The sequence below is a fragment of the Lagopus leucura genome, unplaced genomic scaffold (assembly GCF_019238085.1).
Source record: "Lagopus leucura isolate 7727_CA_CO unplaced genomic scaffold, USGS_WTPT01 59596-0_obj-0_obj, whole genome shotgun sequence".
Lineage (NCBI taxonomy): Eukaryota > Metazoa > Chordata > Aves > Galliformes > Phasianidae > Lagopus > Lagopus leucura.
In genome coordinates, this window is record NW_024963914.1 from 1 (window position 1) to 14021 (window position 14021).

Here is a 14021-nt window from a genome sequence, read left to right on the forward strand (position 1 = left end):
TTCTGTGTGGAAAAGCTTCTTCCTAATATCAAACCTAAATCTCCCCGTCTCAGCTTAAAACCATTCCCCCTTGTCCTATCACTATCCACCCTCGTAAAAAGCCGTTCCCTTTCCTATTTATACACTCCCTTCAAATATAGGAAGGCCACAATGAGGTCTCCCCAGAGCCTTCTCTTCTCTAGCTGAACAAGCCCAGTTCCCTCAACCTTTCTTCATGGGAGAGGTGCTTCAGCCCCCTGATCATTTTAGTGGCCTTCCTCTGGACCAGTTCCAAGAGCTCCACATGGAACTTTAGAACCTTAGTCAGAATCCTTGATCTATGGTTGGAAACAGAAGCAACATTTGGCAGGGAAAGGTGCCAAGGTATACTGAAAGAGAGGAGTAACTGAAAATTGAGGTACAGAGCAAACAGAAGACACTTCCTCTCCAAAGCAGAGCTGCGTGCCCTCTGTGAGACAGCTTTATCATTGCTTGAGTCCCACTGTGCAACAATCAGGTGTGCCTTCCAGGTCTTGCCTCGTTATTATTGCAGACCTTAATGCTTGCTACGAGATTCAAATGGTTGTTTTTCACATTTCACAAACATTTGAGCTTAACTGTTACTTTTTTTGGTAATGCTAATGATGTACTCTTTTTTTTTCCCTTGCTCTAGTTGTATCTGCTCTGAATAAGGCATGGTGTGTGAACTGTTTTGCTTGTTCAACCTGCAACACTAAGTTAACGCTCAAGTAAGTCAGTCGATAGGTGTGATGCCTTCACAACATGTCAGTGGTTCTCTTTAAAATAATGGATGTTGCTGTAGGTTTAACTGTTACAGTACAAAAGCCGTCTGAACAACACTGAGACAATGTGCCTGTGCCTTCTTCTTGCTCTATTTACTGATTTACATCTCTTTCAGCTGCCTGTTCCGTTCTTCCTTCAGTTCAGTCTTCTTAATTCTTCTCCTTTTTCGTCCTTCATTTTTTCTGCCTTTCACTCTGAAGAGATAAGTTTGTTGAAATTGATCTAAAACCTGTCTGCAAACACTGCTATGAGAAAATGCCAGATGAATTTAAGCGACGCCTTGCCAAACGGGAACGTGAAGCGAAGGAGAAAGAGAAGCAGAAAAAGAAAAAGCCCATCTGTTTGTAAACTGTTTTTCTTCTCACCACCACCTGTGCTCCTTTCTTCTTTGGTCAGTGCTACAGATGCTTTTACTTAACGTTTTTGCATGCGTTCATGGCTCACAGCCAAATATTTTTCACCAAACTGCAACTTGAAATACTGTTATGTTATTCTTTTAAGCTCTGTTTGCTTAGCAATACAGCTGAGTTTGAAAGATTTTTTCAGAGACACAGTTATAAATGGGGCATCACTCACTCAGAGTATTTCAGTCACGGTCTGCAATGTATATGAGCTTCTGAATGTAATTTCATACATGTGTATAAAGTGCAGTTGCATTTTTTTGTCTGCATGCATTTAATACACCCTTTATTTTCTTCAGGATCCCTTCCACTAAGACTTTGTTTTCTTGCTATGTCATTTTAGAAATAAATTTGTGGAGTTTGATATGAAGCCTGTCTGCAAAAAGTGCTATGAGAAGTTTCCTCTAGAGCTGAAGAAAAGACTGAAGAAATTAGCTGAAACTGTGGGAAGGAAGTGAAGACTTCTTCTGCTCTCCCCTTTCCTTATGAAAATGTTGTATCTGTTACTTGGGAGGGACTCTGAGGCTGTAATCAGACAACAGATTACAGTGCGTGCCTTTCATCTTGAAATTCTCCATTCTCTCTGTGAGTACGCGTACAAATACAGATTTGTTGATAAACAGATCACGCTTCTGTCAACTCACCTGAGAGGTTTCTGACCCTGATAATGCACCCATACAAGAGGGCCATTGAGCACAGTAATCTCTGAGGAATTTTAGATTGAGAAAATATGCTTGTGAGTACCTGCAAAAGCACATTGTGCAAACAGGCCCAACGTTATGGGCATGCAGTGTCATTTATACTAATGAAAATATCAGCATGCAAATGAAGCATGCATACAAAATTCCCCGTGGCCTGGGCAAGAAACCAAACAGACCTCATTTCCCGGAAAAATAATGCTTAGATTTCAGGTCCAATAGTCCCACTGAGGAGCCTTGTTGAAGGTGGTTTGAAAAGTAGCGCATTTCTAAACACAGTCACTGTACAAATGACCTGCTTCGATAGTTTGTACTTACACGCTGAATCTCTGTACATCAGCCTTAGCATGAAATGTCTGTATGAAGTCTAATTCCCACTGCAAGAAACAAGTATACTCAGATCTGCTTGAATTTTGCTGTATTCCATTCAGAATAACACAGTCACTTTTATATAAGCTCTTGCCTTTGATTTACTTTTGGTGCCTTATTCTGCCGGGCCATATGTAACAGTGTTCCATTCAATATATGTCTGTAGTTTTATTTTTATTCCTTATTTTTGTGCAGAAACTCTGTATGAGGTATTTTCAAAAGATAACAGAATTTGCCTTAATTATCCAGGATGCAAGAGGAACTTTGCTTCGGGTGTGAACACCTGAGGTTGAAGTTTAGCTTCTAGGCTTCCCTGACTTCTGGAACAGCAATGAAAATGCGTATTTGAGTTAACTGGCAATATTACTTTTACACTGTGAGTGTAAATATGTGAAGTTTGATCCTACTGGGATCTGTTTCTTCAGCCATCTTCAAGAACTGTGCTCACAAATCGTCAGAATTCACTGCAGTGTGCTTGTGCTTGCTTTATACTATTGACTTCTGTCCATGAAAGTTTGCTCTTCCCTTTTCTGTCAAAAATACCATTACTTAGGAATTCTTGATGGTACTGTTATCAAGTATGCAAACTTTTTTTTTTTTTTTTTCATATTAGAAACACAATTTTTATATCATTACTTCATAGCAAGCAAAATTTTCTTTCCTGCTTATGGAAAAACAAATGCTTTAGAACATCTTTCCAGTGTCATCAATAAAGGCTAATGTTATTAAAACCTGTATCACCTCTTTTATGTGAGTACTTGAGATGGGTGGAAAAGCATCTAGGCAGCCTTCCTTCACTATGCTTCTACCTGTGGCTATCTGTGTAAAACTCTTTTACTGTCCTGACTTAGAGGAGACATCTGCCTGTCCTAGAAACGCACTTTAGTTTTTAGGTTTAAAAAATAAATTATCATTTGTTTCATAACCAACAGCTGGATTCTTCTGGATATTTTCTGATTGGCACTGTCACCAGGTTTTCTGAAAGAAAGGAAGTTCAAAAGCACATCTTCCTCCCAGATTTTGCTCTCTACTCTTTTCACTGTAGTGTAACTTTCATCCCAGACTTGCCATTTAGTGCTAGGTAGGGTATTTTTTACTTCGTGGTTATATACAGTTATCCCATGCAATAACAGTTCAGTAGCAGAATGCAGTCATTGCTGTGTTCATGACTGAAAATTCCCCCCCCAAAAAATGTATGTAACAAGCGTAATAGTAACACTGTTGAGATTTTGGACTGTGACATGGATTCAGCCCATCAATACTCAACAATGATTCCTTTACACTGTAACTCAGTTCAAGTGTGTTTGTTTTGTTTTGCTTTTCCACATTATGCTGACCATATGCACAGCCTTACTGCTGAGGGAGCTGGGAACAATCCCTAACTTGAGGCTGCACAGTAAGCTCTGCCTCGCAAGGTTACATCCACACCTCACTCACAGTGTGTAGCCATCAGTCTCCCCTGGGCTCTGTGGCAGTCCTGGGGCCCTAGCCCAATGTTTTCTGCTGTTTCTTCAAGTTACTGATAGTGAACACGATGTGCAGTAGCAGCAAGGCAGTGGTTTCTGTGCCATTAACACAGGTGTCTGTTTCAGACCCCACAAATAGCATCAAGGCTGTCTTGGGGCTTCAAAGCCTGTTGCATCCCATAAAGATTTCAGAAGGAAGGGACTGTCAGGTAGTCCAAACATCTGCTCCAGGCAAGTGCGACTTTCAAAGCTTCATCAGTACTAAAAGTTTTACCTAGCCAAGTTCTGAGCATCTCCAAGGAAGAGGTGATTTCACAGGCCTCTGTGGGCAACAGTTCCAGTATTTAATGACCTTCATGATGAAGTTTTTTTTCTGTATTCTTGTTTTCCCAGTGGAATGTTGCTCAAATTCACACTGCTCACTCAGCAGCTGTCTTTGGAGTAAACTGTCATTGAAGTAATAACCATGGATATTGTCATCAAGAGCATTAATTAAAAGAAGTGCAAAACAGAGCCAGGGAGTGAGCTAGCAATTAGGCAGCCTGGACAATTACAGGTCTGGTGCTGAAGTTCACTTCCTGGCCTGTCAGTACTGTAAATACTTCACATAGATGTACGTGCTTTGAGGCTGATTTTATGACAAGAAAGACCCTGCAGTGTGCTCAGAGAAAGACAACGAAGCTGTGAAGAGTCTGGAGCACAAGTTTTACAGGGAGCAGCTGAGGGAACTGGGGTTGTTCAGTCTGGAAAAGAGGATGCTCAGGAGAGACCTTATCACTCTCCTGATAAGGTGATGAACCGAAAGGAGGTTGTGGCGAGGTAAGGATTGGCCTCCCAGAGATAGGATGAGAGGGAATGGCGTCAAGTTGCACCACGGGAGGTTCAGATTGGATATTATTAAAAATTCATCCTCAGCAACAGTGGTGAAGCAGTGGCACAGGCTGCCAGGGAGGAGATGCAGTCACTGTTCCTGGAGATGTTCAACAACTGTAGATGTGGCACTGCCACATCCCACCATAAGAGGAGGGAAAAGGTGACCAGATTGATGAATACCCCCAGCTAGATTAAGGCAGAACAATGCACAGATTCCATAACACATCAACTTTAATGAAAATCTATGTACTGCAATTATCCCATAATACTGGCACTCTAAGAGCACTTTAGAAAGCCCAGGGGAGGTACCTGCAGGAGGAAGGACCTGCGCCTAAAGCCTTTCTGCCTCTGGCAGCTGCAAGCCCTGTGCTCAGTTCCTATCAAGGTAGTCAGTGTTTCTTGGGTACAGCAGCAGCCTTAGGGCTTAGCAATGCTGGGCGGGGTGCATTTGTGATTCTCTCCCCATGAATGAGACTTCACTAACTTGCAGCTTGGTGGCCCCACTTTGCTTAGAACCGGCAGAAAAAGAGATCAGCGCCTCCAGTGAGCAGCAGCCAGGACTCCCTGGCAGGAACTAAAGCACGGGGCGGCGCCGGTGCTCAGAACCACAAAACTCAGAACATCGCTTTTTAAGCCCCGTCTCCTGGGTTGGCGCATCTCGCCATCTTACAAGCTGCTTCGGACAGAAACCAAGTATTTCTGCTACTCGCGGTGCCTGGAACCCACAGCTCAAAACTCGTCGTCTGTGAATCCGAACAATAAAGCCTGATCGACGGCTGGCGGGTGACGCTGACATTCGCGGTGACGCAGCACGTCCTTACAGGTGAGGAAAACACCTCAGCACGGCCTCACACGGCGCTGTTTCCTAAGACCGCTCGAGGGCGGACAGGCTGAGGGCGGCACCGGCGGCGCGCCGAGCGGAAGCCCGCGCCGAGCGGCGTAACGCTCCGCAACTCAGATTCCCGCCGCCGCGACAACCAACCGCGCACCAGCCGCTCACACTGCGCGTGCGCGCGTTCGGCGCGTGCGCCGCCCCACGCCGGGACTGTGACGTCGCGCGTCGCCGCGATCGGCAGCGGAGGGCGTTGCGGCGTGTGTGGAGCGGGAACTTGCGTAGCGTACGAGTGCCGGCCTTCCGCCGCTTGCTCTTTCTCCTGGTGAGGCTCGGCGCGGTTCCCGACGACGAGTGCCGGCCGGACGGCCGGGCTCGGCGCCATGCTACGACGCACGAAGCCCGAGGTGGAGAGATACGTCGCCTCCGTGCAGGCCGCCGCCTCCTCTCCTAGAGAGGTGAGTGCTTGGGGCCCGGCCGGCACCGCCGGCGGCGCTCCCGCGGCCTGCCCGGGGCCGCGGTGTGGTCCGCTCCTCGCCCGCCCCGTCCTTCCGCTCCTCCCGCGGGTGCCGGGCCCGAGGGGTGGTTGCGGGCTTTGCCGGGGCCCGGGATGGCCGTCGGGGGCCGGCGGGCTCGGTGCGCGGGAAAGGCTCTGGGCTGCCCGGCCGAGCGGCGCTTTGCGGCCTCATCCCTCGGGTACGGCGCGGGGGGTTCGTGGCGTTCCCGCTGCCGGGAGCGCTGGTGAGTCAGAGCTTGCTGAGGGGCTCGTGGAGTCGTGTGGGTGGGGAGTCGAAGCCGAGGGAAGCTGCTGGGAGGGAGGCCGCGGATATACTTCCTTGGCAGCGTGGTTTGCTACCGCTGCGCGCCTCTTAAAACTGGTGAGCCCTCGGTAACTTCCGAAAGAGCGCAACGGCGTGGTGAAATACGGATCCATCCTGTTCTGTGGGAATAGAATGGCGTGGGTTGGAAAGGGCCACCATGATCATCTAGTTTCAACCCCGTGCTATGTGCAGGATCGCCAGCCACCAGACCAGGCTGCCCAGAGCCACATGGAGCCTGGCCTTGAATGCCTCCAGGGATGGGGCCTCCACAGTCTCCATGGGCAACCTGTTCCAATGCGTCACCACCTTCTGTGTGGAAAAACTTCTTCCTAATATCGAACCTAAATCTCCCCTGTCTCCGCTTAAAACCATTCCCCCTTGTCCTATCACTATCTATTCCCCCTCCTGTTTATATGCTCCCTTCAAGTACTGGAAAGCCACAATGAGGTCTTGCGAGAGTTCCTGAGCTTCCAGCCTTCCCTCTCTTGAGGAACCCAAATAGGGAATAGGGAATACTGTTAAGCTTCTGAATTTCTTTGGTGTGTTGTGTGGCTGTTATTCTCATCTGTGTGACAACGTTCTGAAACGTCAGTAATAAGAGAGGGAGTGGTGGGGGAAATAGCTTTGCTGCTGTGCGTTAGTAACTGGGCAGCCAGATGATTCCCTGATAGCTGGAAAATGGTGTGCAGGTCACGGTGAGCTGACTGATGAGGTTCATAGGAGCAGTTTCATCCGGAAAGGTCCCGCTCTGCTGCTTTGAGTTGGTTTTATTGCAGACGTGGAATATTCAGCAGTTGTGTAATGTGAATGCACACTGTGATGCAGCAGGGCCTTGATGTGAGTGTAAGGCCTGCATGAGTCCTCATTTTGATCTTCAACAGCAGTGGAGTTGTCCCTTCACTTTGTTCGGTTGATTTTGATGCTGTTTAGGCTGCACAGTGTTGAATGTATCGCTGCTAAATTTGGAGATAATCTTCAACAGTGTTGGTATTCTTGTGGAGCTCAACGAAAAGATATTGCCTCTCCTTTAGTAGTGCTCACGGCCAAGTGCTGCGGGTTTGGTTTCATCTTTTCAGTGATGCTTGTAACTGGCTGTATAGCACAGTCATTGATGGGAGTAGTTACTGGTTTTTCTGGGGTGTTGATTTTGGAGAGGAGGGTTGTACGAGGCTGTAAGCATTTATTTTGAAGTTTCTTTCCAACCCTGTTTCCAAGGAGATGTCTCGCATGATTGCACTCTGTGCATGTCAGTGTATCCATGTTTTACTTCAAAATACAGTCTGAAAAGTAGGAGATCCACATGTAAAAATTTTTCAGGAGTAACCTGGGGGTAGGAAGGGGATAGGAGACTAAACTCAAGTGTCTTTAGATTGTAGAAGTTTGTTTCACATCTGGAGTCCTAGGTGTAACTAGTTCCAGTATTCCTGATTCTCAAACAGAGGCTACTGTGGCAGTGATACGTGGACCCCAGGTTTTAGGTTTGTCTCCTGGTTCATGTTTACCATGAAGTTTTTGCTCATGACTTCCTAGTTCTCGAGCTCATTCACACAGGTAAAAAAAAGATGTTTCTTCAGTGCAGTAATTTAGTGCTGATGTTATCAGTCCAAGTGAACTTGAACTCGAGGACTCTGTGTGTGAAAGGTGAAACATACCTCTGCACAGGTATTGACTGAAGGGCAGAACAAGGAAATAAAAGTGAAGATTATATATATAAAAAAAAAAAAAAAAAAAAGAGGACAGGCAAGAGATGAAGGTGACAGAAGCATGAACAGGAGGAGCTGGACTCTTAATTTGTGGCATCTGTTTTCTTCTGCAACGTAGATACATTGCAAGAAAAAAAGCTGATCTGTAGCTGGCCCCATTCTTCTTCTCTGTTTAGTCAGAAGTGTTTATGAAATGCCAGTAACCCCAGTTTTGCTTTGGTAGAAGCCTTTGCCAGTTATTGGGAAAAAACATTATTTTCTTAATCCTGTATCTTTCACAAACAAAGCCCTGAATAGGAGGAGTGAACTGGAGCTGGTAACTATGAAGAAACTGTTAGAAATATGATGCATCCCTGAAAAGAAAGGTCTCCCTGTTCAATTACTTCAGCAGTACTGTATATCTAAAATGTACCTGTCCTGTTTTCTTTCCTTCAGAGATCGTTGAAAGGATTCCTTTTTGCTAAGCTGTATTTTGAGATAAAAGAATATGAACTTGCTAAAAGGTAATAAATGTTACGTATGTTGTTCTGTTCTTTAACATGTGATAGAAAAGCTAAGTGAAGTGGAGCGGAGAAATCAAGACCATTCTCATGCTGTTCTGAGGTAGCAGTAAATGGGAGAATTGGATGCCGTTTAAATCTGCCTAAAAGAGCAGCCTGAAGGATGGGCAGTCATAGTGTGCTGTAAGAACTCACCTGGCTGGAATGTCTTTTATGCCACTGTGTTCCGGCCTTCGTGCAGTTTCTGTGAACTACTGCTTTATTTAATGAAGGCCAGTACTTGCAGGCAAATATGTAGAGTCTGTACATGTAGAAACAATGTTGTTCCTTACTTGAAGGTCTAGATCAAGCACCTAGAACTAAATATGGCTGGATGTCCTGTATGACAGATTACATTCCCACATTAGCTGCAGGCTGTGGGGGGTCTTGTATTACTGAGCAGTACTGATCCTTCTGTTTTGTTTTTTGTTTTTTTTATTTACTCTGTAGATACATTTCTACTTATCTCAGTGTCCAAGAGAGAGATCCCAAAGCTCACAGGTTTCTGGGACAGATTTATGAAGCTCAGGATAACATAGAAAAAGCTTTTGGGTGTTACAAGGTAAGCACTTCCCTCACCTCCCTGATGTCCTGCTTTATTCCATCTGAAATGGACTTGATCTTTGTGCTGCCTGCTCTGATTTTCTTCCCCCTGGACGAAGAATCTGTGACCCCTGTAGAATTCTGTAGTAGGGATTATGGTAACAGCAGTAATGCAGCTGCTACTGAAAGCCTGGACTGAGAGTGTTTCTCAGTTGCACAGTTTGCTTTTTGTTGGTGGTGGGCTTTCTGTTTGTTTGTTTCCTCAGAGGTAGAGGGAACAGGGCAAACACAGTTTTGATTAGGCAAGTGTGTCAATGTGAAATCCAGTCAACGTTTCATTATTTGGGCTTTGGGGAGGGAGAGGATATGCACAAAAGTCTGGTTGCCACTCAGTGGAGTACTGTCAGTCTTTCTGACTTAATTCTGATTTTCAGAAGCCTCCACATTAGGTTAGACTAGAGATACTCCTCGTGCAGTGGTCTGAGTAGAGCAGCAGCTGGTGGTAGAGGCAGAGGAGCTGTTTTGGCATTATTTCTCTTGTGGTGTTCTGGATTCCAGCAGTTGTCTGGGTGTTAGAAACCAAGGGTGGCCTTTGAAAAAGGAGACTTTTCTGAAAGTAGTGAGAAAATACTTACTGATAGTTCTAACTTGACTTGCTGGGTCTGTTTATTGGGGGCATATTTTCTTTCTTGTTCTATATGGACTGCAAGATCAAGTTACCAGTAACCTTTTTTCTTGTGTTTGTGCATGGGAAACCCAGCGTTCTGTGGAGCTGAATCCAATGCAGAAAGATCTTGTGCTGAAGATTGCAGAGTTGCTGTGTAGTAACAACATCACTGATGGAAGAGCCAAGTACTGGGTTGAGAAAGCTGCCAGGCTCTTCCCTGGGAGTCCTGCTGCTTACAGACTGAAGGTAAATTCCAACTCCTAATCTCTGTTCTGTGCCTAGTAGAAACTGCAGTTTCTGTAACTGATGGGAAAAACATGTTAGTAATAGTATCCAAGAAGTCAAGATTAGATTAATATTGCCTCTATTATGTGACTACACTGCTTTCTAGGTTTTTTTTATTTGAATTAAAAGCTGTAGAATGTAGGAGATGCTGTTATTCCCAAATACTGTGTAAATGCTTTCAGTCATACTATCTCACTTTTGTGCAGGCATTAGTTTTCTGTAGTGCAACAGCAATGAAATGGAAGTCTTGGGAGGCTTGTGCTTTGGGGTTTTGTGTGTGGTGTTTGCTGGGTTTTTTGTGTTTTGTATTTTTTTTTTTTAGCCTGTTCTGTATCAAGGTGTGCCATCTTTGAACCAAATGATTTGATGATCTTAACTTAGCATCTTACTTAGCATCTATGTGATGCAAACTCTAAAGTGGTTTGGTTTTTTTTTCCCACTTCTAAAATGTTGTAAAACACTCTAGGCCCCAACAGCTTTTCAGAGTAGTTTGAGTAATGTAGTCTGTAGTGGCAGTGAGAAAACAAGTGATGTAGCTGCTGAAAAGGCTCTCGTGGAGAATGAAATGTGACCATGTTGCCTTTGTATTTAATAGGAGCAGTTACTGGAACATAAAGGTGAAGATGGATGGAATCAGCTCTTTGATATGATTCAGACAGAACTCTATGCGAGACCAGATGATATCTACCTGAACATCAGACTGGTTGCTCTCTACCGTTCAAATAATAGGTTAAGAGATGCTGTGCTTCATTGTCAGGAGGCAGAGAAGAAAATACCAGTAGACTCAAGCTTGGAATGGTGTTCATGTGTCATAAAGACATTTGAGGTATTGAATCATATTTTGATCCTGCCATCATCTCCCATACCCTTGAAACTGGTGTTATTCTCTTAGTAACGTTACAGTGGCAGCTAATTCTCAAGTGACTTAATTCCTTCAACTGTGATGTTTGCCAGACCCAGTGATTTACTTGGGATTTTCTTAAATCTTATGGAATTGTTTAGTTTCTAGCTGAAGTACTAAGTTAGATACAGCAGCTCTGTCAGGGAGGAAATTGCTCAGGCAAACCGTTTGTGGACTTTTGCTGCTGAAGAGTATGTTAATGTCTCACCTGGGAAACTGGATTATGGAGCAACGTGTTCTGGAGAAGCTCTTGCCTTCCTAGGAGGAGGGTGGTTCCTTATTCTCTGATGAACTTTATTCTTTAGGAATACCTTGAATCAGTTCGAGACTTGGAATCTGATAAGAATAATTGGAGAGCAATCAAGAAAGATCATCTGCTGGCCTATGCTAGCTTTGTTAAAATGACACTTGCTTCCAGAGATGTTCGAGAAAGCAGAGAGGCACTTGAAAGGTATTGTTTTAACTTTTCTGTTTTTTTAAAAAGAAGAACAATTGAGTATTTGTTTTCTGGGTCACAGAACATCCAGCAGACATAATTTTCACTGAGTAGCCATTTTGTGAATTGGAGGGGAGTTCCTCTGTAGTAGCCACAAAGAAAAAAATGTTACTAGGCTTGATCTCCAAGCTGTGTGTCTGCCTGAGCTACAAGCCTTAGAGACGACTCAGTGATAGCCTGTGCCAGTTATCTTTTTTCACTGCAGCATGAGAGTGTTGTTCCTGACTTCAGCTGGTTTACATTTCACAGGCCCTTGTGGGTCAGCTTTGTCCTGGTCAAGTCAATACAACGCATACTGAAACAACGAACAATTTCCCATGTCTAGTATAAATGGGAGATAGGAAGCCACCTGCATTCTCCTTGAGGGAAAACTGATAGGGTCAGCTAATCCAGCTGACTTCAGACTGGGTCATGTGTGCCACAGCTGGAATAGTACGAAACAATGTTTGTAGCCAGTTAAATTAAGATTTGTGTTCCTTTATTTCCATACTTTCTCTTTTGTACTGACTGCTATTGATTTCACTTCAATAAACAGTGTTCAGAGCTCTAGGAGCTCAAGACTGTTGTCCTGCTCTTGTGCAACTCCGGTTTAAGCTACAGAGATGGCAGTAGCAGTTGAATTATCAAGTCACTCCATTCATGGCTAAATAACACTGGCCTGAAGCACGCGATAGATTTTATCAGGGCTTTGTTGAAAATGAATTTTGTCTCCGTTCTAGTTTTGACCGTGTGCTTCACTCTGTGAAACCATATGTGAATGGACCTGATGAGCTGTCTCGTACCTTCCTTGAAATGAAAGGACACTTCTACATGCATGCAGGAACTTTCCTACTGAAAATGGCCCAGAACAGTGAGGCGCAGTGGAGAGATGCATGTGAACTTGCAGCATTGTGTTATCTGAAAAGTTTCTATGTAAGTCACTGTTCAGTTTGTGCTTGTAGTTGTTGCGGTTCTTGAACGCTCTCGCTGTACATGCATTGAACACCTGTATTCCAAAGATGAACTGCTGTTTTTAAGGCTGTCTCCTCACCAAATCTTCCTCTTCCACAATTCTTTAAAAGATTTCAACTGATGTGCAGAAGGTGTCTCTTCAACTGTTTCACTTGTCAGAAGTAAAATGACTCTTATGAGTGTATTTCCTGCAGGGTATGCCCTTTTCTGTAAACAGCTAAAATAACTGATATCAGGGTTATTGGTGTGGGAGAGAGGGGGATGACCTGAGTAGCTGTCACACACTTACTGCGTAGACAGCAGAGCTGGATCAAGCTTGTGTGCTCTTGAAGGTGTTTGCAGTTGGTTGACTCACCTAGTGTCTTGTTCAGGAAAGAAACAACCTTGTTTTGTAACTTCTAAGACTAACTGAAGTGATTTCCTTTCTGTTGTGAAGAAGCTGTAACAATTCTTTCTTCCACAGGTACCTAAACCAAAGTCCAAACTAATAAAAGGAGATCCTGCTGGGCAAGACATGCTGGAAATGTTGGCCTGTGACCGAAAGAGCCAGTCTGGTAATAAAAATTAATAATTACAAATGTTGCATAGTTCCATTTTAGTTTTATGAGTAGTTGATGTCAGAGTTAAAGTCTTGTTAAAGAACACGTATGGTGTCTTGAAATATGCTATAAAACTTTGTATATTTTGGCTACGTATGAAAAGCAAAACAGCAGCTTAATCCTGACGTGTAATGGACTTTTTATCTCCAGGACATTAAGATAGAATTTAACTTTTAATGTCTCTATTTGCAAGCACTGCTGGTCCCAAGTACAAAAGAAAATATTACTCTTTCTCTGTCACTTTTGTTCCCTTCTTTGTTGCAACAGGTTTGCTGCTGTTTTGTTTTGTTTTGTTTTTAAAGCAGAGGCAGTCTTTTTCAGTCTTTGCTGTCTTTTGTGCCCTAGATGAAAACAAAGAAAACACCAGGCATCAGGCTGAATTCATCCTGAATAGATGAGATTGACAGCTACTTATTTTGAAGACCACTGTAGTGCTCATTATAATAAAAGTACATAGTAATTTTGGCAAACTGGATTTTAAAATGCTTTGGGACTGCTGTCAGCCCATATAGTAAAACACTGGCTTAATTATAGGGAGAGTGTAACTTAGAAATCTGTAAATATCATAAGGGGAAATCTTGCTTCCCAGCCTCAGGTAGCAAAAGCAGCCCACTGCATCAAATATTGTTGAGTGTTCTTCTGTGACATTGTGTTTCCTAGGTCACATGTTGCTGAACTTAAGCCACGGCAAAGAAGACTTTTTGAAAGAGATTGTGGAGTCTTTTGCAAACAAAAGTGGTTTATTTACGTTGTTTGAAAGCCTGTTTGGGAGTGGAGCTTCTAGAGAGAGATCTTTCCTTGGCACAGATGATGTGGGAAATATCAGTACACAAGCACCAGTTCAAGGAGAACTGAGTAAATATGATATTGGTAAGAGATGTTACTGAAACTCAATATAAACATGACTGTGTTAGAGGTTCTTGTACAAATGCATCATTTGCAACAAAAGACAAGTGTCTGTAATAGCTGCTCATCGTTGCTCTCATCAGAGAGTGATTTGTAAGGTTTCACTTTCAGCTGTAGCTGAGAGGCAGTATCAGCATGCCAGGTTCTGAAGAATTTCTCACATACTCCTGCTTCCACACTGTTGTCTT

At 43.9% G+C, this 14021-nt stretch overlaps 1 protein-coding gene and 1 long non-coding RNA gene across 3 annotated transcripts; both read left to right on the forward strand.

Moving 5' to 3' along the window:
* Positions 1–208: 208 nt before the first annotated feature.
* LOC122191437 lies at positions 209–3180 on the forward strand. 2 transcript variants are annotated; one of them, XR_006182401.1, is made up of 3 exons: positions 209–728; positions 984–1174; positions 1528–3180. It is a non-coding gene; the product is annotated as an uncharacterized LOC122191437 (long non-coding RNA). The 2 variants fall into 2 exon arrangements; XR_006182402.1 differs by lacking the exon at positions 984–1174.
* Positions 3181–5661: 2481 nt separating this feature from the next.
* Positions 5662–13797, forward strand: LOC122191436 (RANBP2-like and GRIP domain-containing protein 8; the record flags this gene model as incomplete). Its single annotated transcript, XM_042891692.1, has 9 exons — positions 5662–5880; positions 8382–8449; positions 8936–9047; positions 9789–9941; positions 10576–10806; positions 11187–11332; positions 12097–12289; positions 12792–12882; positions 13588–13797. Coding segments are annotated over exons 1-9 (1279 nt in total), but the record flags the coding sequence as incomplete, so codon positions are not given.
* Between the last annotated feature and the right edge of the window lie 224 nt (positions 13798–14021).